The sequence below is a fragment of the Chiloscyllium punctatum genome, chromosome 10 (genome assembly GCF_047496795.1).
Source record: "Chiloscyllium punctatum isolate Juve2018m chromosome 10, sChiPun1.3, whole genome shotgun sequence".
In the NCBI taxonomy this organism is placed as follows: domain Eukaryota; kingdom Metazoa; phylum Chordata; class Chondrichthyes; order Orectolobiformes; family Hemiscylliidae; genus Chiloscyllium; species Chiloscyllium punctatum.
Genome location: NC_092748.1, coordinates 25,184,256 through 25,208,081, shown reverse-complemented (window position 1 = coordinate 25,208,081; position 23,826 = coordinate 25,184,256). Strand labels below are relative to the sequence as shown.

The following is a 23,826-nucleotide window of genomic DNA, read 5'->3' as shown; positions in this document are numbered from 1 at the left end:
AACCAATGGTTATAATCATTTATAACTATTTCAACAGAGATGGAGAGTAACATACTTACATTTGGTGATGATACAAAGCTCAGTGAGAAGGAGAAGGACATAGAGACTGCATAGAAGTACACACAAGTTATAATGACTGATGGAGTATCAAGTGGAGAAATGAGGTTTTCACCCTGGTTTTAAGAATTTAGAAAAGAATTTTTTTTAAAAGATGTTAAACTTGCTGGGGAAGCTCAAAATCTGTGGAGAAGGACCCAGAGTTAACATTACTTCGGAACATGTAAATGTTAAACTGATAAATGTTGATGTTCAGAGAGGCTGAGTGAGAATGCAAGCAAATAGAGAAACCAAGTGGGTCTATGGGTCTTTAGTACAAGGGACTGGTGTACCCAAAAGACATTTTGCTACAGTTATACATGGGGCTTTATTAAGATTACACTTATGTACAGTGTGTTCTTCCCATCTAAGGAACAATATGCAAAATGCAAAGGTTCACACAATTGGTTCCAGAGGCAAGATAGTTCTCCTATGAGATCACCCCTCCTTACTGACAATGCAGGGGTAAGGCCACCTGCAGATGGTCCCCACAGTTTTCCCTGCATTCAGTCACTGTACCTATTGCTATCAAGTAGTTCTCATTCTCTGTCATGTCTTCAAGCCCTGCATTCAGTCAAGATCCTGGTCCTTCTGTAATCTTGACATTCTTGTTGCATTCTGATTTTAATCATTCTTGCTGCCTTGACTTCAAATAATAATAATTGCATCAACTAACCTGTTGCTTAAATATTTCCCAATCTTTCAACCAATTCATTTTGCAGGTTAAGTTTGATGGATACACCCCTCCTATTTATACAACTGAAACAGCAGGAGATGACCACTCTACTGGGTAAGGGCTCAACTGGGTACTTGTGTTTCATTTCTGTTTGGCATTAACTGTGTTGGGTATGTGTAGACTGGCAGAGGTGTCTTGACTCAGCTGGCCAGCTTCCAATCACCAGCAGTCACAAAACAGAGCAGCCACAAGTTCAGAACCAAACTAACCATCTAACTGTTAAAATTCAGAGGGCATGCACCACACACTAACACACACTAACACACACTAACACACACTAACACACACTAACACACACTAACACACACTAACACACACTAACACACACTAACACACACTAACACACACTAACACACACTAACACACACTAACACACACTAACACTCTCATACACAAGCCCTCTCTCATACACTCACACATGTACGCCCCACACTCCGATCCACACACTCACCCTCTCACAGACTGATAGCCATACACTCCTACACTCTCTCACAGGCACTCACCAACCACCCACACCCCCAACACACACACACCTATGTGCACATACACTGACACACACACATACGTTTGTGGGGTGAATTTGTACTTGCAGAATTACATTTTATTTTTCTCAAAGACTGCATGAATCCATGTAAGATTCTGTAAATCCTTTTTTTTTAAGAAATACAATCAGTCTGAACATCAGGACACAGACAAACTTTAACCTTACACCTTCAATGCTTTATCTGAGCTGACATGGCACCTATTGTTAAAGTTCACTCGAGGATGTAACTTTTAAAAACTTCTAGGATTTATATATGAAAGAACTGAAACTAACGTGGTCATTCTAAAAGATGAGAGACTTGACAAACAATCCAGCTCTTTTTCAATGTATCATCTCAGTTGCATCACACTAAATCTTTGCTGTAAATTCTGTGTCCTACAATCTTATTCTCCACAACCACCTGATGAAGGAGCAGCGCTCAAAAAGCTAGTGCTTCCAAATAATCCTGTTGGACCATAACCTGGTGTTGTGTGACTTTTAACTTTGTACACCCCAGTCCAACACCAGCACCTCCAAATCAGGTTCAATTAAGGCATTAAAAAGGGGCATGAGGTGGTTATTTAAATAGGAGCAAGGTGCAGGGTTACAGGAAAAAAAATCAGGAAAATGGCGCTACGTAAATGCTCAGAAAGTCAGTGTAGACACAATGGGCCAAGTGGCCTCCTTCTGCACCATAGCACTCCATGAATCACAGGCCTCCAGTCTGACAAACTATTATCCTCTGCTTCCTACCATCAAGTCAATTGTGCATCCAATTTGCCTGCTGTCCCTGGTTTCCATGCAATGTAACCTTCCAGAGCAGCCTACCATGTGGAACCTTATCAAAGGCCTCACTGAAATCCATATAGACTACATTTACTGCCCTGCCCTCATCAAATGTCCTGGACACTTCATCAAAAATACCTAACAAATTTTTGAGGCATGACAGCCATGCTGGCAACTCCTGATCAAACCCTGTTTTTTCAAATGCATGTACATCTTATCCCTAAAAATCGTCTCAAATAACTTACCCACCACAGATGGCAGGCATATTGGTCAACAGTTCCTTGATTTTTCTTTACATCCCTTCTTGAATAAGGGAACAACATTTGCCCACAGGATGGGCAGCACAGTGGCTGAATGATTAGTGCTGCTGTCTCTCAGCACTCTGGTTTGATTCCAGCCAAGGGTGACTGTCTGTGTGGAGTTTGCACATTGTCCCTGTGCCTGCGTGGGTTTCCTCCGGGTGTTCCGGTTTCCTCCCACATTCCAAAGATGTGCAGGTTGGGTGAATTGGCAATGCAAAATTGCCCCTAATGTTCAGGGATATGTAGGTTAGCTGCATTAGCCAGGGGTAAATACAGTGTAATGTTATCACTTTTGACTCTGTAACCTGAAACCAAAGGATATAATGCTTTGGTTACCTTTGGGCGTGCCAGGGGCTGATAACGCAACCTCCCAAATTGGATTCATGACCTGTGACAAAGTTCCGTCCCCTCTGCACAGCACAGTAACATATTCTCCATGTACCAAATTGGCATTGCCTCACTCTTTTCCAGGTTGGCCGAAAGGAAAAAGTCTGAGACTGGAGATGCAGGCCTGGATGCTCCTGAGCTTGAGGAATCATTACCCCTGTGAGTTGAACAAAGTGTTTTCCTCTTGAACCTTTTCAGACGATAAGCATATGCCGCCTTGACTCAACTGATGCTTTTACTTGTTCAAGCAAGGTATTTTTACAAGGATTCTCCCGACATCTTTCTATAACATCAGGCATCATCTGCAGAATTGATTTATCAGTTTATTCTGAAACACATCTGTGGTGGATGGGACTGAGCTGGATCTCCTTAATTCCAAACTAATTGATATACTGAGGGGTTTTCTGTCACTATTTTATAACCAACAATCTGGAGACATTTAAAATGAACACTTACACACATAATGCTTTCTGCCACATATATAACTGGGTAAATAATCTATATGCTTATATATTTGCAAAGATATTCATAGCACTGTTTCATAGACACAGCAAGACCAAAGTTTCATATTCAGACAGTTGCAGTTCAAAGTCACTTACGTCATCAATGCAGAAGTTTACAGTTACATCAAAAATAACAATGAAGTAGTGAACAGTAAACCAGACTAATTTACTGTCCTTTGTTGCTAAATGAATAGATATGTTTGGCTCCGCGACAGCTCCTGGTTCTTAGCGACAAGAGTGCTAGAACAGAATCTGCTGTACACTTGCACAGCAAAGTCTGATGTTTGAGTGTGGAGGGAACTTTATTCTGTATGTAATTTGTGCTGCTACAGTTGTGGGGACATTTCTTGGGACAATAACATGAAGGCAATGCAATCTTAAATTGGATGTCATCCTAATTCTTAGCCCAGTCTGGATTTTTCAACAAGTGTTATCCAATTGAAGAATCACATCTTATGGTGAAACAAGATGTTCTGAATTTTGCAAACCATGGGCCAGTCATCTATTGTGTGGCAAACCACCTGCTCCCTCCTTCACAATCCCAGTGTACTGACAGTTTGGGAATAGTTTGTTCCACGTCCAATCACGGATACCACCAGCTTGGCTGGCTGCATGGCCAGCGCAAACAGACACAGATGCCTGTTGCAGAAGTGTTTGACTGTTACCATAGCGGCTTCTTCTCTTGGGACTGTGGGGTTTACAAACAAATGATTTAGGTTTGAATGCAGGAAGTTAATCAGTAAGTTCGCAGATCACACAAAACCTGGTACAATAGTAAACAGTGAGGAGGATAGACTTGGACTACAAGAGAATATAGACAGACTGGTCATATGGGCTGATCAGTGGCAAATGGAAATCAATGTAAGTTGTTCTGCTATGATGTTACAGTTGTGTTCCTCTGCTATACCCGTTCATCAGAAAGTTCACGTTATGAAAACGGTGGCATGGTGGCTCAGTGGTTAGCACTGCAGCCTCACAGCACCAGGATCCCAGGATCGATTCCAGCCTCGAGCGACCGTCTGTGTGGAGTTTGCACATTCTCCCCTTGCTCCGTAGGTTTCCTCTGGGTGCTCCAGTTTCCTCCCACAGTCCAAAGATGTGCAGGTTAGGTGAATTGGTCATGCCAGGTTGCCCACAGTGTTGGGTGCATTAGTCAGAGGGAAATGGGGTCTGGGTGGGTTACTCTTCAGAGGATTGGTGTGGACTGGTTGGGCCGATGGGCCTGTTTCCACACTGTAGGGAGTCTGCAAAACAAAAATCCACAATTCATCAATCACCAAGATGAGGCGCTCTTCCTCCAGCCGTCGTGTTGCTGTGGTCTGGTGATGGAAGAGTCCAAGGACCTGCATGTCCTTGGTGGAGTGGGAGGGGGAGTTGAAGTGTTGAGCCACGGGGTGGTTGGGTTGGTTGGTCCGGATGTCCCAGAGGTGTTCTCTGAAACGTTCCGTAAGTAGGCGGCCTGTCTCCTCAATATAGAGGAGGCCACATCGGGTGCAGCGGATGCAGTAAATGATGTGTGTGGAGGTGCAGGTGAATTTGTGGTGGATATGGAAGGATCCCTTGGGGCCTTGGAGGGAAGTAAGGGGGGAGGTGTGGGCGCAAGTTTTGCATTTCTTGCGGTTGCAGGGGAAGGTGCCGGGAGTGGAGGTTGGGTTGGTGGGGGGTGTGGACCTGACAAGGAAGTCACAGAGGGAATGGTCTTTTCGGAACTCTGATAGGGGAGGGGAGGGAAATATATCCCGAGTGGTGGGGTCTGTTTGGAGGTGGCGGAAATGCCGTCGGATGATACGATGTATATGGAAGTTGGTGGGGTGGTAGGTGAGGACAAGTGGGGTTCTGTCCTGGTGGCGATTGGAGGGGCTGGGCTCAAGGGCGGAGGAGCGGGAAATGGAGGAGATGCGGTGGAGAGCATCGTCGATCACGTCTGGGGGGAAATTGCGGTCTTTGAAGAAGGAGGCCATCTGGGTTGTTCGGTATTGGAACTGCTCCTCCTGGGAGCAGATGCGGCAGAGACGAAGGAATTGGGAATATGGGATGGCGTTTTTACAGGGGCCAGGGTGGGAGGAGGTGTAGTCTAGGTGGCTGTGGGAGTCGGTCAGTTTATAGTAAATGTCCGTGTTGATTCAGTCGCCCGAGATAGAAATGGAGTGGTCTAGGAAGGGGAGGGAGGAGTCTGAGATGGTCCAGGTAAATTTGAGGTCGGGGTGGAAGGTGTTGGTAAAGTGGATGAACTGTTCAACCTCCTCGTGGGAGCACGAGGCAGCGCCAATAGAGTCATCGATGTAGCGGAGGAGAAGGTGGGGGGGTGGTGCCAGTGTACCTGTGGAAGATGAACTGTTCCACATATCCGACGAAGAGGCAGGCAATAGCTGGGGCCCATGGGGGTGCCCATGGCTACTCCTTTGGTTTGGAGGAAGTGGGAGGATTGGAAAGAGAAGTTGTTCAGGGTAAGGACCAGTTCAGTCAGTCGATGGAGGGTGTCAGTGGAAGGGTACTGGTTGGGTCGGCGGGAAAGGAAGAAGCGGAGGGCTTTGAGGCCTTCGTGATGGGGGATGGAGGTGTATAGGGACTGGATGTCCATGGTGAAGATAAGGCGTTGGGGACCGGGGAAGCGAAAATCATGGAGGAGGTGGAGGGTGTGGGTGGTGTCCCGAACGTAGGTGGGGAGTTCTTGGACTAAGGGGGACAGGACTGAGGTATGCAGAGATGAGTTTGGTGGGGCAGGAGCAGGCTGAGACAATGGGTCGGCCGAGACAGTCAGGTTTGTGGATTTTGGGCAGGAGGTAGAAACAGGTAGTGCGGGGTTGTGGGACTATGAGGTTGGAGGCGGTGGATGGGAGATCCCCTGAGGTGATAAGGTTATGGATGGTCTGGGAGATGATGGTTTGGTGGTGGGAGGTGGGGTCATGGTCAAGGGGGCAGTAGGAGGAGGTGTCCGCAAGCTGGTGTTTAGCCTTAGCGGTGTAAAGGTCGGTGCGCCAAACTACTACCGCACCTCCCTTGCACCAAACTACTACTGCGCCTCCCTCAGACTCCTCCCTCCCCATTCTAAACCTCTCCATTTCTATCTTGGGCAACCGAATCAACACAGACATTTACTATAAACCAACCGACTCCCACAGCTACCTAGACTACACCTCCTCCCACCCTGCCCCCTGTAAAAACACCATCCCATATTCCTAATTCCTTCGTCTCCACTGCATCTGCTCCCAGGAGAACCAATTCCAATACCAAACAACCCAGATGGCCTCCTTCTTCAAAGACCGCAATTTCCCTCCAGACGTGATCGACAATGCTCTCCACCGCATCTCCTCCACTTCCCGCTCCTCCGCCCTTGAGCCCAGCCCATCCAGTTGCCACCAGGACAGAACACACTAGTCCTCACCTACCACCCCACCCAACCTCCATATACATCATATCATCCGTCGTCATTTCCACCACCTCCAAACGGACCCCACCGCCAGGGATATATTTCCCTCCCCTCCCCTATCAGAGTTCCGAAAAGACCACTCCCTCCGTGACTCCCTCGTCAGGTCCACACCTCCCACCAACCCAACCTCCATTCCCGGCACCTTCCCCTGCAACCACAAGAAATGCAAAACTTGCGCCCAAACCTCCCCCCTTACTTCCCTCCAAGGCCCCAAGAGATCCTTCCATATCCACCACAAATTCACCTGCACCTCCACACACATCATTTACTGCATCCGCTGCACCCGATGTGGCCTCCTCTATATTGGGGAGACAGGCCGCCTACTTGCAGAACATTTCAGAGAACACCTCTGGGACACCCGGACCAACCAACCCAACCACCCCGTAGCTCAACACTTCAACTCCCCCTCCCACTCCACCAAGGACATGCAGATCCTTGGACTCCTCCATCGCCAGGCCATAGCAACACAACAGCTGGAGGAAGAGCGCCTCATCTTCTGCCTAGGAACCCTCCAACCACAAGGGATGAACTCAGATTTCTCCAGTTTCCTCATTTCCCCTCCCCCCACCTTGTCTCAGTCCCAACCCTCGAACTCAGCACCACCTTCCTAACCGGCAATCTTCTTCCTGACCTCTCCGGCCCCACCCCCACTCCGGCCTATCACCCTCACCTTAACCTCCTTCCACCTATCCATTTCCAACGCCCCTCCTCCAAGTCCCTCCTCCTACCTTTTATCTTAGTCTGCTTGGCACACTGAGGCACACTGAGGAAGGGCTCATGCCCAAAATGTCATTCTCCTGCTCTTTGGATGCTGCCTGACCTGCTGCGCAGCAAAACATTTTCAGCTCTGATCTCCAGCATCTGCAGTCCTCACTTTCTCCAAGAAGGCCATAGTTAGGGTAGAGAGGAAGGTATTTCTCTCCTGTTTTTGCTGCTCACATTGTGATCTTCTCTACATTGGAGATATAAGATACAGAACTGGAACAGCTTTGTTGAACACGTACACTCTGTCTGCAAAAATGACCAAGCTTTTGGTTGCCTGCGACTTCAACACACCAGTATGTTCTCTGGCCACTGCTTGCTGCAGTGCTCCAGTGAAGTTCAGAGCAAGCTGGAAGAAAATTATCTTAAAGCTTCAGGAATCAATATTGAGCACACACATTCACACAGGCATATGCTCAGGCACTCTCAGTCTCACGAGCACACACACGCACACTCACAGTCATACATTGTCACTCACTCTCGCACACGCACACACACACACGCACCATCTCGCACACACTCTCTTGCACTCACTTTTTTGCGCACATACTCAGTCTTATGCACGCACTCACCCATATAGACACAAACCCCTCTCATTCTCACACACAGACACGTACTCACTCAGTCACACGCTCACACCCATTCACAGTCTTACACACAGACACACTCAGTCACACACACTCTCACTCTCTCTCTCTGTCGCTCACACATACTCTCACGCTCATGCACCTCTCTCTCCCTGTGACACGCACACACACACATACTTTCTGAAACCTTCAACACCCTTACTCACTTGCTCACATACAAGCTCAGTTTTTGTTCCTGCTTTCTCTTGATAGAGGGACCAGTGACCAGGACACAGATATTTAAGACAAGGGACAGCAGGTTTAGAGGAGATGTGAGAAAGAAACCCTTTTCGCCCAGAGAGTGCTAGTGAGCTAGTGCTAGAGAGTGCCTCTGCTTATAGGGTGGAGGAGGCTGAAACCTTCATAACTTTGAAGAAACCTCAAGCTGTGCATTTGTGATGCCAATTCTATGAGCCAAGTGCTGAAAAATGGGATTAGAATAGCTAGGTGGCTGTTGTTGACCAGCACAGACACAAAGAGCCTTTTTCTGTACTGTCGATCTCTATGGCTTCTCTAACTCTATGGTGTCCCTTGGGCCTGTGAGCTGGGACCTAACACTAATATGTAGAGAATGGTGTGTCCTGGAATTTGCAAATTATTACTTCACAAATGGACATTTTGCAAAACTCTCTGCCTGCAACACAGTGCCCAGTTACAGACCTATCAAAAATATTTAACTCAATGTTTCAGAAATCCACATGGAAGGACTGGCATGAGGGGAAAAGGGAATCTTCGCTGTTACGGACCAAACCTCGCAATGAATCCCATTATTACACGGTAAGAGAACAGAGGACTTCACTTGTTTCTAATCGGGAACCTTGCCTGTCACTTAAATCGATAATATTGTCATTTTTACAATATCAATAGGTTCTGATCAAACAGTATTGTATGTGAAGGTAACACCAGAAACAAAGCAGTAACAACTAATCAGTCCTGGTCAATCCACACTGAGTAAAAACGGTAGTATGCGAGAGGATAACATCAGAAACAAAACAATAACAACTGGAAATAAAAACACTTAAGGTCCATGTTGACACATAAGAGATGAGTGGGATCAACACATCTCAGTTGCACATGTTACTGTTTTCTTATTCTGCTAATATTGTCAGATTCTAGTTCTATTTTATAAAGTCAGAAGTCACACAACACCAGGTTATAGTCCAACAGGTTCATTTGAAATTTCACAAGCTTTCAGAGCGCAGCAGTGAGACAGCAGGGCACACCTATAGGGTTTATAGGCAGAGAGATCAAATGATCATACAACTGGTGGGAGTGGAGGCTCAGATAATGCATCTCTGCAGTGACCAAGAGTGTTAGATGGTGTGTAAAGTGTTTATAAAGTCAACGTCCGTACTGTGCTGTCATGACAATCAGGCAGAGCAACAGGAATGTACAAACGTGACATCTGAGGTCCGACACTCTGTTATCTGAGTTTTAACCAGGCTGGTTTTATTCTGAAAGCTGGAATTTATAAGATGACTGACTGGGATGACAAACTGTGTATTTTTTGAATAAAATAGAATACATTGGGGTGGGAGGGGACGGAAGGTGAGGGAGCTGGGGAGAAAGTAGTAAAGAGTACAATAGGGAAATGGGGATGAGGATAGAAGGTCAGAGAGGAGGGTGGAGTGGATAGGTGGGAAGGGAGATTGGCAGGTAGGGCAGGACATGGGAACTAGAAGGTTGAAACTGGGATAAGGTAGGGGGAGAAGAAATGAGGAAACTGGTGAAGTGCACATTGATGCCCTGGGATTGAAGTGTTCTGAGGTGGAAGATGAGGTGTTCTTCCTCCAGGCGTCGGGTGGTGAGGGAGCGGCGGTGAAGGAGGCCCAGGACCTGCACGTCCTCAGCAGAGTGGGAGGGAGAGTTGAAATGTTGGGCCATGGGGCGATGGGTTTAATTGGTGTCCCAGAGATGTTCTCTCGAGCGCTCTGCTCGGAGGCGTCCAGTCTCCCCAACGTAGAGGAGACCGCATCGGGAGCAACAAATACAATAAATGACATTGGTGGATGTGCAGGTGAAACTTTGATGAATCTGAAAATAGACAAACATCTTCGATGAAATGATTCACTGTGTGTGTGTGTGTGTGTATATATACGTGTGTGTATACGTGTGTTTGTGTGTGTTTATAGGAATGTTCCCTCCCAGCTGGGGAACACTTCAGCGGTCAAGGGCATTCAGCCTCCAATTTCTGGGTAAACATCCTCCAAGGCAGACTCGGAGATAAGCAACAATGCAGCATCACTGAGCAGAGACTGATAGCCAAGTTTTATACCCATGAAAACAGCCTCAACAGTGATCTTGAGTTCATGTCGCACTACAGGTGATCTCACCACACCATCTGTATCCTTCCTTTCCTGTTTTGATCGTATCATCTTGATGAATTGGTATAATCTCTCTATCTTCATTAATTTGGACAGTTTTGAAGTACTTATTACACTTTATGCAAATCTAAGGGGTGAGTAATTTCAGCCAAGATATTTGGTTATTGGTGGATGCATTTTCTATTTTTGTTCAAAAACGCACACAATTTGTAGTCATAGTTAGTAAATGTGTCATCTTATAAATTCCAGCTTACGGAATACAACCAGCCTGATTCCAGGTTTAAGCTCAGTGTCGGACCTCAGGTGTCAACTCTTGTATATTCCTATTACTCGGAGTGATTGTCATAACAGCACAGCATTGACATTGACCTTATAAACACTTTACACACCGTCTGACACTCTTAGTCCCCTGCAGAGATGTATTATCTGACACTCCAGTCACAAGTGTTGTATGATCGTTTGATCTCTCCACCCTTGATCTCTCTGCCTATAAACTCTGGATGTGCCCTGCTCTCTCACTGCACCCGACAAAAGGCAGCACTCCGAAAGCTTGTGTGATTTCAAATGAACCTGTTGGACTACAACCTGGTGTTGAGTGACTTCTGACTTTGTCCACCCCAGTCCAACACCGGCACATCCACATTGTGTTTATGGAACGGGGGATATGCAAAGCCAGGCTTGTAACATAGTCTGAAGGGCTTCAGTCTCATTTCGGCAGCTATGAAGTGATTAGCGAGAAGTGGTGGTGTTGTGGTATGTCACTGGATATGTTCTGGGCAGCGCGGGTGAATCTCAGATATGGCTATCAGTGCTGCCCACACCCTATTCGAAGATGAAAACATTGCCACAGACTTTTGGGCTCTTCACCGCATCCCCTGCTTGGTTATTCGGCTGCTGTTTTTTATATCATTGAGCTAGGTCGCTGTCATCTCCTCACATATTTTGGCAATATTTTCACTCACTCTGATAACTGGCTAAATCCTCAATACAATGTTCACAGTGGTAGACTGATCAGACCCGTGCTGCTAATTACTTCAGAAATTAGATCGATACTTTCGGTAATTAGATCAATCCTCTCAGAAATTCGATGGATCCGATTGGTAATTCGATCTATCACCTCAGAAATTAGATGCAATACTTTGGTAATTCGATTGAACCTGTCAGATTATGGATTACTCCTTCCTGCGATTAGATTGATCCCCTCAGAAATTAGATCAATTGTAAATAATTATATTGATTCTCAGATACTATACTGACCATTTTAGAGATTAAATTGAGCCTCTCAAAGGTTAGCTCAGTCCTGTTAGCTATTGGGTTGGTCCTTTCAGATATTGGAATGACCGCTCCCTTTAGGCAGTTCATTCCTGTGTGCAGTAAGCAATCCGAGCATATCCTTGACTGAATCCACAGCCAGGCATTTACTGGAAGACTGCCTCCTGGTGGCTTGGCAGGAGACCTCTTGCCTCGGACTGAGCCTCCAGACTGAAAATGACCCAGTCGTGGTTAAAATAAGCCAAGCTCTTACCACACAACACTCTCCACACTTCTCCTCCTCCGCCTCTACAAGTCCCCCCCCTTCATACACACCAACCCCCAACCTCCAGTTCCGCAGGTCACATTGATAGTCCTCATAAATTTGAACTTCCATCATGTGGAAATTCTCTTGCTCGGCCTCGGGGAACATAGCCTTCTTAGGGGGCTGTTGTACTGCACTTGCTGCTTCAAAAAGGCTTACTGTGTTGGTGGGGCTATCACAATCCATTGGATGAAGACCCTCTCTTTCCTGCACCTGCATTGACTCTTCTGCTTTAGGACACAGTAATAGATTGAGCTGAGGGAAGCCTAAATGTTGGCATAGACCGCTTGGGTCAAATGGCCTGCCCAGCGATTAGCTTCAAAATGCTGTTAATTGGTCACATTCTGGAACAGTTCTGAACCAGGTTCCCAACATCCAGGGAGAGTATTCAGCTCCATGAGGCTGAGACTGAATTTGCCCTAAGTGCATACAGTTCGAAATGAAACCCAGCACCTTTTGTGAGTGGATTAAGGCACGTTCACACCCCAAGATATCAGTCAGCTGGGATCTCCCTCTCTTCTCTACTGTATGGAAGTTCCCCATCGTTTTTCTTCATTCTATCAAGGGATGTTGGTAAGACCATTATTTTACCCATCCCTAATACTTCATGAATTTAGTGTCTCGCTGGACCATTCAGAGGGCAGTTAAGAGGCATACACATTGTTATAGGTTTGGAGTCACATCTAGGTCAGACTAATCTGATTTTCTTCCCCAAAGGACATGAATGAATCAGATGGGTTTTTCTAATTGACGATATTTTCACAGTCACCAGTACTGAAGTTTATAACTTCAGATAGATTCATTGAATTTGAACCAAATTGAATTGAATTTAATGGGAACTGGAGCAGCAGGTCAGGATGTGACAAAAAGCTGGACGTGAATAGGATGAACAAGCATGGCCAGTTTAATGTACAAGGTAGGACGATAAAACGTTTTCTAAGTTAACCAGGAGGGACAAATAGCAAGAAGATGCGGAAGGACAGGATAGAGTGCCCAGCTAAATTAGAGTTCTTTACACAAATGCATGGAGTGTAAGGAACAAATTAAATGAGTGACAGGCACAGATTCAAATACAAAACTATGATATAGTAGCCATTACAGTGGGCAGCACAGTGGTTAGCACTGCTGCCTCACAGCGCCAGAGACCCGGGTTCAATTCCTGCCTCAGGCGACTCTCTGTGTGGAGTTTGCACATTCTCCCCGTGTCTGCGTGGGTTTCCTCCCACAATCCAAAAATGTGCAGGTTAGGTGAATTGCCCGTGCTAAATTGCCCATAGTGTTAGGTGAAGGGGTAAATGTAGGAGAATGGGTCTGGGTAGGTTGCGCTTCGGCGGGTCGATGTGGACTTGTTGGGCTGAAGGGCCTGTTTCTACACAGTAAGTAATCTAGTCTAATATATAGAGACATGGCTGCAAGATGATCAAAACTGGGAACTAAACATACTAGGTTACAAGGTTTATAGGATATAGTAAATGGCAGAGGGAGCACAGGAGCATTATTGATGAGGAACAACATGGTGAGGGGGGATGTATTGAGGGGAAATCACCCAGTGTAAACCTGAGGAACCGTAAGGGAACTAAAACCAGAATCGGCTACCTGATAGCAGCTTAGAACTGCTGGATTGTATAAATGCTAAAATTAGGCCATTAAATAGTAAATGCTGAGTAGTATTGATGGGGGATTTTAATCTTAACATAGACTGGGAGAGAGCACATAAGAGAGAGAAAGGTTGTGATTTTCTAGAGTGTGTCCAGGATAGTATCCTACAGCAATATGGCTTGGGTGCAATAAGAAGACAAGCAATATTGTATCCAGTAATGAGCCTGATTTAATGAGCAACCTAGTTGTTCATCAGCATTTGTCAAATTGTGATCATAACATGATCAAGTTTCATATAGCTTTTGTAAAAGACAAGCAAAGATCAGATACTAGAATTTTAGATTAAAGTAAGGCTGACTTTAACGTGATGAGGCAGAGACTGTCTACAGTAAGCTGAGAATCTCTGCCAGTACATAAAACAATTTAGGTACAGTGGAGGGTGTTCAAGAAACATTTAATGCTAAAGAACGAAAAGCTCCACCTCACACAAAGAAACAAATGAAGAGGTAAGGGACAGCACAAAATGAAAAGCAAAGCTTATAAAAATGCAAAGAACCAAACAGATCCTACAGAATAGGACAGATACAAAAATGAACAAAGAGGTTTGTAAGAGCAGCTAAAAAGGACTATAAACGGAAACTTACAACAAACGATAACAAGAATATAATTTATGGTTATATTAAGGGAAAGCAGGTGGTTAAGAATACTATAGGCTCACTGAAGGCTGAGAGAGGGGATATTGTCAATGACCTGCTGCCTCACAGCACCAGGGTCCCGGGTTCAATTCCAGCCTCGGGTGACTGTCTGTGTGTAGTTTGCACATTCTCCCCGTGTCTGCATGGGTTTCCTCCAGGTGCTTCAGTTTCCTCCCACAGTCCAAAGGTGTGCAGATCAGGTGAATTGGCCATGCCAAATTGCCCATAGTGTTAGATGCATTAGCCAGAGGGAAATGGGTCTGGGTGTGTTACTCTTCGGACGGTCGGTGTGGACTTGCCTAACACTACGGGCAATGCCCAAAACGTCGATTCTCCTGCTCCTTGGATGCTACCTGACCTGCTGTGCTTTTCCAGCAACACATTTTTCAGCTCTGATCTCCAGCATCTGCAGTCCTCACTTTCTCCTGCAGCAGATGAATTTTAATATAAACAACCGTGAGGTTATTCATTTCAGATTGTAAAAGGATAGATCAGGGTAGTTTTTTGTTAGAAGGTGCAAAGTTTAATACAGTGGAAACCCAATGAGATTTGGGAGTTTAGGTGTTCTTTAAAATGTACCACACAGGTGCAGAAAATGTCAAGAAGGCTAAAAACGTAAAGCCTTCAAATGTAAAGGATTGAAGCATAGAAACACAGCCATTATGCTACAAGTTATACAAAATTCCTGATGAAGGGCTTTTGCCCAAAACATCAATTTTCCTGCTCCTTGGATGCTGTGCTTTTCCAGCACCACACTCTCAACTCTAATCTCTAGCATCTGCAATACTCACGTTTGCCTACAATTATACAAAACCCTGGTTAGACCTGACTTAGAGCACTTATGTTTTTAAGGATGATACTTCAACTTCAGGGCTAAGTTATGAGGGGAAATTAGGCAAATTAAGTCTTTATCCTCCAAAATTAAAAAGGTTAAAGGATGATATAATTGATGTCATCAGGATATTAACAGAAATTTCGATCGATTAAAGATAAACTATTTCTGCTGGTTAAAAGTTCTAGAACGGGGGCATGGTTTAAGAATTAGGGTTGGGCCATTCAGGAGAGATCTTAGAAAGCACTTCCACATGCAAAGAATTGTGGAAGTTTGGAATTCTCCTCCTCAAATGGCAGTCGACGCTAATTCAATTGTTAAGTTTAAATCTGAGGCAAATTTTGTTAAGCAAGGGTATCAAGGGGTCTGGGATCAAGGAAAGGATATGGAGTCAGGCCACAGATCTGCAATGTTCTGACTGAATAGCAGAGCAGGCTCAAGGGGCTAATTGGCCCTCTTTTCCTGTGTTCCAGTGATGGGATTTGAACCTGAGTTTCTAGATTATTAATCCAGTGACACCATGTTCTCCAGTGTTATCTGAAGTACTAACTTCTTTCACTTGAACTCAGAAGACTACCAATGTTCCCCAGAAGAAACCACGACAGTGAAAAGGCCACTGTTGCAAATACTCATTGCATGAGTCTTTTTTGAAAACCATTTTTTAACTGGGAATCAATTGAATACTTTTCAAAACCCAACAACACCATTACTTATCTGACTAAGTTCCTCATAGTCACTAGCAGTGCTTCACAGGTTTCTTCATCTGTCTGTCTGACATTATTATATAACCTAAAGCAAAATATCAATCAATCCTCTCAATTTATGATGCAGTTACTCATAGAACCACACATTGGAGCTCAGCGATGACTTGCTCATTTTCTCTCTCCATGATATTTCTACATGGTGCTGAGGGATTGCTAATTGGGTAAAGTGAATGGGCTGGAATCCATTCAATTAATGTACATCCACTCTCAGCACCAAGCTGAGAGATACATCCAAACACACAAGCCTGGAGTGTACCTTCAAGCTAAATTCCAGGCCCAAGGAACTTAGGCTATCCCAGCAGTGCACCATCAGTCTAATCAGATTGTGTGAAATAACATTGAGCAGTCTGGGATTGGGATTTTCTCAGGAAGGCCACTCACTTTGAAAGAAGGAGACTTATTCATTCAGAAGCCCAGCATGACTCCGGGGATACAGCCCTGTGTCTGGGAAGTGCAACATCACAGGAATAACTTGCTTCAGGACCACACATATGAGCAGTGCTTAGGAAGGGAGTTGCAGGCTTACAAGAGAATGCACGAAACATGTGGTAATGATTAGAAAGGGAGCTGGAAGGTTACGAAGAATATAAATTCATGTATTTGCTGACACACATTAAGGGTGATATTTGGTTTCTGTTGCAGCTTTAAGAGGAACTCAGATAACGCTGTCACTGAGAAAAATGGCAAGCGGGTACTGGAGTTTCTTGTCATCCGATATCCAGGTGAAGAATGGACTACACCCATGGTATGTTTTATTCTGTTGTACAAAGTCTAAGGAAAGTTATCACTAGGCATGACGACAGTCAGTCCAAAAGCTGTGTCTCTAATATCAATGTTTCACTCCCTTTCAACATTATAAACAATGTTCTTATTCCCTAATGACATTTCCCATGTCATTCTGATTTTAGCCTCTCCTCATCACTGCACACTGATCTTCACACTTCAAACGGTTTGCTCCAAGCCTCTGTGAGGACCATGCTACAAATTTGTGAACTGGGACCTCACAATAGCTTACCCTTGTACACCCAACTCTTTACAAATTGTGCTTTGTCAGCCCAATGCAATATTTATATTTTTACACTTTTTTCCCCCACACCCAGTTCAGATCAGCTAGCTTCACTCTCACATCTTTAAAAATGCTGCAACCATGCGCCAATTCACATCAAACTTCAAAAATGTGCTTAAGTCAATGGATTGTAAAAATATGTGTCAGAGACAATGCAGAGAAACAGTTTAACAACAAACAAGTACAGTACCAGTACTCCAGTGGCAATGCACTGTAATAATGCATTTTGCTGACAGCACACCAACAACTCAAGTAATGGAATGATCAATGTTTCGATTATCAAAGGTGAATTAGGACTGAAAGGCTGCTGATGAGCTGCCTGTAGGCTAAGAAACTCAGAGTGATGTTTCTGCGAGGTGTGGTGATCATTAAAAGCCTATTTTCTAATTGACACCAAACCACACTTAACCTATATCTGTAACTTAACCAATGCCCTGTACTTACTCAATGCCCTGTGGTTACCCTACCCTACCCTGTAACCTGTACTTAATCTGTATCCCTCTACTTCCCCTGCGCTCTGTACCCTGCCTGGACTTGAATTGAATTGAATTAGCATTACTGTAACATGTTAAAAATCACATAACACCAGGTTATAGTCCAACCGGTTTATTTGGAAGCACTAGCTTTCAGAGCACTGCTCCTTCATCAGGTGGTTGTGGAGTGTAAGATCGTAAGACACAGAATTTATAGCAAAAGTTTACAGTGTGATGTAACTGAAATTATATATTGAAAAAGACCTGGATTGTTTGTTAAGTGTCTCATCTTTTAGAATGACCATATTAGTTTCAGTTCTTTCATATATAAATCACAAAACTTTTTAAAAACAATTTTTAAAAACTTTTTTTAAAAGTTACTATATATAAGTTACTTAGTTTGCTATTAATTCTGTGTCTTACAATCTTATTCTCCACAACCACCTGATGAAGGAGCAGTGCTCCGAAAGCTAGTGCTTCCAATGAAACCTGTTGGACTATAACCTGGTGTTGTGTGATTTTTAATTTTGCACACTCCAGTCCAACACCGGCATCTTCACATCACAATTATTATAACATGTACTCAATAACTACATTGAAGAGTTTATAAATTGTCACTTACAAAGCCATCTTAGGTACAAAGGTACTAAAGTACAGTCCTTAGGTACAGAATAGAGAAATGACAAAAAGATGGTTACACTACAGCTACAAACAGTATCATTATAGGTCAGAAACACAAGAAGCAAAGTTAAAAAGACAAACACCACAGTCTCTTTTCAAAGGATCTCTGCAGCAGACCAAAGCATGGTTTCACCTCTGGCTGCCATCATGTTCCACATTTGGTCATTGGTCACGGGCATCCCTCCTCTGGACATTTGGTCACCGACTGCTGATTGCTGGCATCCCCACTCTAGCTGTTGGTATCCCTGGTCACTACCATCCCTGCTTCAGGCCCCTGGTCACTGGCATCCCAGTTCCAGTCCCTGGTCACTGGCATCCCAGTTCCAGCCACTGGTCACTGGTGATCCCGTTTCAGGCAGCCGATTGCCAGTGTCCCTATTCTGGCCACTGCTTCTGAGGCCAGGGTCGAATGTCTGAGGCCAGGAAAAGGGAGAGAAGGGAGGAGAGCGGGAAAATAAAAAGACAAAGAAGAGAGCGAATGGGTGGAGCAGAGAAGCTATTTACGCAATGCCCAGCTCTTACTTTTTCGGTACATTCCCGTAGTGGTCCTGTGCCCTACATCCTCACTGGGCTCTGCACGTACTCCGCACCTTGCACCCACCCTACATCTTGCAGTCACTTGGACCCTGTACCTACCCTGTGCCCTGCACCACTCTATGCCTTGTACTCACTATTTGGTCAAGAAATACCTTTGTTTTAAATCCCTCAACTTCAGCTTCAGTCTTTTTCCTCTCTCAATGATGTTCTCTGGCTTTGCAATCCTCTGAAATCTATCCATTCCTTGGCATGAGATCTCCTTTCATCTCCCTCCATCTTTCCATTCTGGGCTTTTACCTTTAAATCCCTCTTGAAGAACTAACCCTTTCTTGCTGTTATAATGTAGGAAATGTAGCAATCAGTTTGTTCTTAGAAAGGGGTCACTCCACCCGAAACATGAACTTTGATTTCTTTCCACAGATATTGCCAGACCTGCTGAGCTTTCCCAGCAATTTCTGTTTTTGTTTCTGATTTACAGCATCCAGAGTTCTTTTGGCTATTTACTTGCACGCAAGGATTGACTGAGAGGCAGTGAGTCAGATAAGAAAGACAGAGAAAGACGTTAGAAAGATAGAAGGACCAATGCCCAAAACGTCGATTCTCCTGCTCCTCGGATGCTGCCTGGCCTGCTGTGTTTTTCCAGCACCACATTTTTCAACTCTGGTCTCCAGCATCTGCAGTCCTCACTTTCTCCCAGATAGAGAGACCAATCAAGATCAGAGGTGAGGGAGACAGAGTGTGAGAAAGAAATTGAACACCACAGCAAGTTATAGTGAGCATGACAGAGAGTGGGAGAGAGAGAGAGAGAGAGAGACAGCAGGAGAGACAAGCAAAAACTAAATCTGCTGGAAAGCTTGCCGGTTTGGACTTTCAAGATTGGCAATGTTGTCTCCTTGGGTGAGCAAATGGAGGGTTACTGCTAATGAACAAAATCCGACAGCCTGTAAGGAGGGAAAAGGGTGAGCCTGGGGAAGATGCAACTCAAGGTCTTTCAACAAAATCTCTCTTGTTTTCTTCCTTTCCCTTCAGGGAATCCTGGAACCTGGAGAGATGTTCCCAAGAAACATGAGGATCATTTTAAACCAAAAGATACTGGGCATGTTTCGGAAACTGCAAAAGAAGGCCCTAGAGGTTGGAGCTAAGTCCTGTGCTCATTGCTTTGTCAAATCATGTTCAACTACTGGTGTTCACAGTGCCAATATCAGCTAGCAGTCACACCTTATTACAGCCTTGAATCCAGTAGGCACACTTTTCTTTGCAAATAGTTGAGGCTTGACAGGCCATTCCCAGTCCAAGGCTAATGCTAAGACAATGTGAACCTGAGTATTGCTGAATAGGCTAGATTCCCTACAATATGGAAACAGGCCCTTCAACCCAACAAGTCCACTCCAACCCTCTGAAGAGTAGCCCACCCAGACCCATTCTCCTATACTTACCCCTGACTAATCGCTACAGGAAATTTAGCATGGCCAATTCACCTGGACTACACATTTGTGGGAGGAAACCAGAGTACACAGAGGAAACCCACGCAGACATGGGGAGAATGTAAAAACTCCACAAAACTGAGGCAGGAATCAAACCCAGGTTCCTGGCGATGTAAGGAGCCACCGTGCTTTTATTTTTGGAAGCTTCTCATCTTGTACCCATTTGAACAATATAGGAAATTCCAAAATAAAAGGTATCAACATGTCTGCTCTCTGAGAGGAGGGAATATCTTTTCATAGTGTATCAATTACATTGGTACTAATTGTGAATTGCCTGAGAAGTTCTAAGAAATCAAGTATGTCTTTTTCAGTAATACAGAGTAACTTCAATTATCTGGCATTCAATTATCCAAATATCGAATTATTTGGCAAGATTGCAAGGTCCCGATGCTTGGCTAAACTATGTTATCGGCAATGGATTATCCAGAATTTGATTAACCGAACAAAATACTCCCTGCCCGTGTCCTTCAGATAGTCGAGGTTCCTCTGTACTCAAATTCTATCCTCCCGAACAACTATTAATGTGAAGCTGCTGATTGTGTCCCCTCCTGAGACCTGTAGATAGGAGATCTCTGCCAGAAGATGGTTCTGATTTGGATGTTGCTAAACCATTTAACTGTTCCAAACCAACTGTAAGTGGACTTCCAGGGTGTGTACTCTCCTGGATACTGACCTGTGAGTTCAGATTAGATTAGATTCCCTACAGTGTGGAAACAGGCCCTTCAGCCCAACCAGTCCACACTGACCTTCCGAAGAGCAACCCACACAGACCCATTTCCCTCTGACTGAGGCACCTAGCACTATGGGCAATTTTAGCATGGCCAATTCACCTAACCTGCACATCTTTGGACTGCAGAATGAAACCGGAGGACCCGGAGGAAACCCACGCAGACACGGGGAGAATGTGCAAACTCCACACAGACAGTTGCCCGGGGCGGGAATCGAACCTGGGACCCCAGTGCTGTGAGGCAGCAGTGCTAACCACTGAGTCACCGTGCCGCCCTATTCTTTTACTCAGGCCTTGAGGGACTCTTTTGCTGTCTCAAATCGGCATCCTGGCAGCAATTACAATGGCCTGCCAGCCCGAACTCTAAGAAAATTTTAACCATTTGGCTGAAACTTGGCTTTGTTTTGGGACATTGCAGTGGGCGTACCTAGAGTCCTTCTGTTCATGATATGCCTTGAGTGATGCTATGCAATTCCCTTTACTCAAGTTGTGTCCCCCAAACTCAGTTGGCCTGGCAAGGATGTCAACTTCCAACAGCATACTTATAAGCTTCACTTGCCAACATTGGCAAAGGCAGTTGTAGTGGCTGTTTGAACCCAACTGGGCTTCAGCTCGTCAGTTCTTCTGCCTGGTAATAGAGGCATAGACATAGAGATGTACAGTACGGAAACAGACCCTTCGGTCCAACCCGTCCATGCCAACCAGATATCCCAACCCAATCTAGTCCCACTTGCCAGTACCCAGCCCATATCTCTCCAAACCCATCCAGATGCCTTTTAAATGTTGCAATTGTACCAGCCTCCACCACTTCCTCTGGCAGCTCATTCCATACATGTACCACCCTCTGCATAAAAGAGTTGCCCCCTAGGTCTATTTTATATCTTTCCTCTCTCACCCTAAACCTATGCCCTCTAGTTCTGGACTCTTCAACCCCAGGGAAAAGACTTTGTCTACTTACCCTATCCATGCTCCTCATAATTTTGTAAACCTCGACAAGGTCACCCCTCAGCCTCCTACGCTCCAAGGAAAACAGCCCCATCCTGTTCAGTCTCTCCCTTTAGCTCTAATCCTCCAATCCAGGCAGCATCCTTGTAAATATTTTCTGAACCCTTTCAAGTTTCACACCATCTTTCCGATAGGAAGGAAACCAGAATTGCACGCAACATTCCAACAGTGATCTAACCAATGAACTGTACAGCCATAACATGACCTCCCAACTCCTGTACTCAATACTCTGACCAATAAAGGAAAGCATACCTGTCCTTAATCCCATATACCAAATGGTCTCTCAGCTTCTCATTTAGGGTTAAGTCAAAATTACAAATTCTCCCAGTTCTCAAACTGTTGACTAGAACTGACAGCACCTCAGAATTAGTGGAGGCTTGGTGTCATAATATTCCGTAGCTCAATTCATCAACTCTTGAAAGACTTTAGTATTTGGTGCCTCTAGGAAAGTTAGACCCTAATAACCAAAACAGCTGTGGGTCCACACACTTTCATGTGAATTACTTGTTGCTTTTCATCTGCCCAATGTCATTTTCCCAGAAAGAAATAACACATTGCTTCCACATACTGAGCCCAGTCTTCGACAGCAGGATCAAACAGATCCAGCTTCCCATGTAGCAATGTGATGCCAGAAATGCTTATCCTAACTCAAAGACAACTGTTGCAAGGAAATCTCTTCAGTGGCATGTTTTTCTCTCATCACCAATGAAATATCTCCATAAAGGTCTGCATCCTGTCACCAAGTCACCCTTTTCTCATAGAATCCCTACAGTGTAGGAACAGGCCCTTCAGACCAACAAAACCACACCAACCCTCCAAAGGGTAATGCACCCAGATGCATTCCTCTACCCTATTATCCTATACTTACCCCTGACTAACGCACCTAACCTACACACCCCTGAACACTATGGGCAATTTAGCATAGCCAATTCATCTAACCTGCACATCTTTGGATTGTGCAAGGAAACCGGAGCACCCAGAGGAAACCCACACAGACAGGGGGAGAATGTTCAACTCCACACAGACAGGGGGAGAATGTTCAACTCCACACAGACAGGGGGAGAATGTTCAACTCCACACAGACAGGGGGAGAATGTTCAACTCCACACAGACAGGGGGAGAATGTTCAACTCCACACAGACAGGGGGAGAATGTTCAACTCCACACAGACAGGGGGAGAATGTTCAACTCCACACCGACAGGGGGAGAATGTTCAACTCCACACCGACAGGGGGAGAATGTTCAACTCCACACCGACAGGGGGAGAATGTTCAACTCCACACCGACAGGGGGAGAATGTTCAACTCCACACAGACAGGGGGAGAATGTTCAACTCCACACAGACAGGGGGAGAATGTTCAACTCCACACAGACAGTCGCCAAGATTGGAATTGAACCCAGGTCCCTGGCGCTGTGAGGCTGCAGTGCTAACCCTTGAGCCACCTCTTTTTAAAAGAGGAAAGTACTTAACACTTGTCTGGCTACCTCAGAGCCAGCTCTCAGAATGAACAGAATCTCTGACATTCCTGATGAAGGGCTTCTGCCCGAAACATCGATTCTCCTGCTCCTCAGATGCTGCCTGACCTGCCGTGCGATCCTAGCAACTCACTCTCGGCTCTGATACACCTGTTTATACCTGTGAGGTAGGATTCCCTGACTGGGCCTATTAACCTGGTCCAATCAGGGAACTCATATTCTATGAGATCCCTCTGGCTGGCATCATTCCAATCACTGCATTTGTGTCAGTGCCTCTGTGTGTGTGTCTGTCTGAGTATGTATACGTGTATGTATGTGTCTGTGTTTCGGTGTCTGTGTGTGTGCATGTGCTTTTCTGCCTGTCTAAGTGTTTTTCTGTTTGTCTGTGTATATCTGATGAAGGATGAACAGAATTGGAATGGGTATAAGACTGAAG

The 23,826-nt window shown here is 45.0% G+C and overlaps 1 protein-coding gene across 2 annotated transcripts in view; it reads left to right on the top strand.

Moving 5' to 3' along the window:
* The window catches only part of trpm2 (transient receptor potential cation channel, subfamily M, member 2), a 186,221-nt gene that overhangs the window by 150,350 nt on the left and 12,045 nt on the right, over positions 1-23,826 (top strand). For both annotated transcript variants that reach the window (XM_072578733.1, XM_072578735.1), the window contains exons 29-33: positions 819-886; positions 2,915-2,989; positions 8,842-8,928; positions 16,584-16,686; positions 19,728-19,829. In XM_072578733.1, coding sequence (XP_072434834.1) covers positions 819-886; positions 2,915-2,989; positions 8,842-8,928; positions 16,584-16,686; positions 19,728-19,829 — 435 coding nt within the window. The remainder of the gene's footprint in view (positions 1-818; positions 887-2,914; positions 2,990-8,841; positions 8,929-16,583; positions 16,687-19,727; positions 19,830-23,826) is intronic.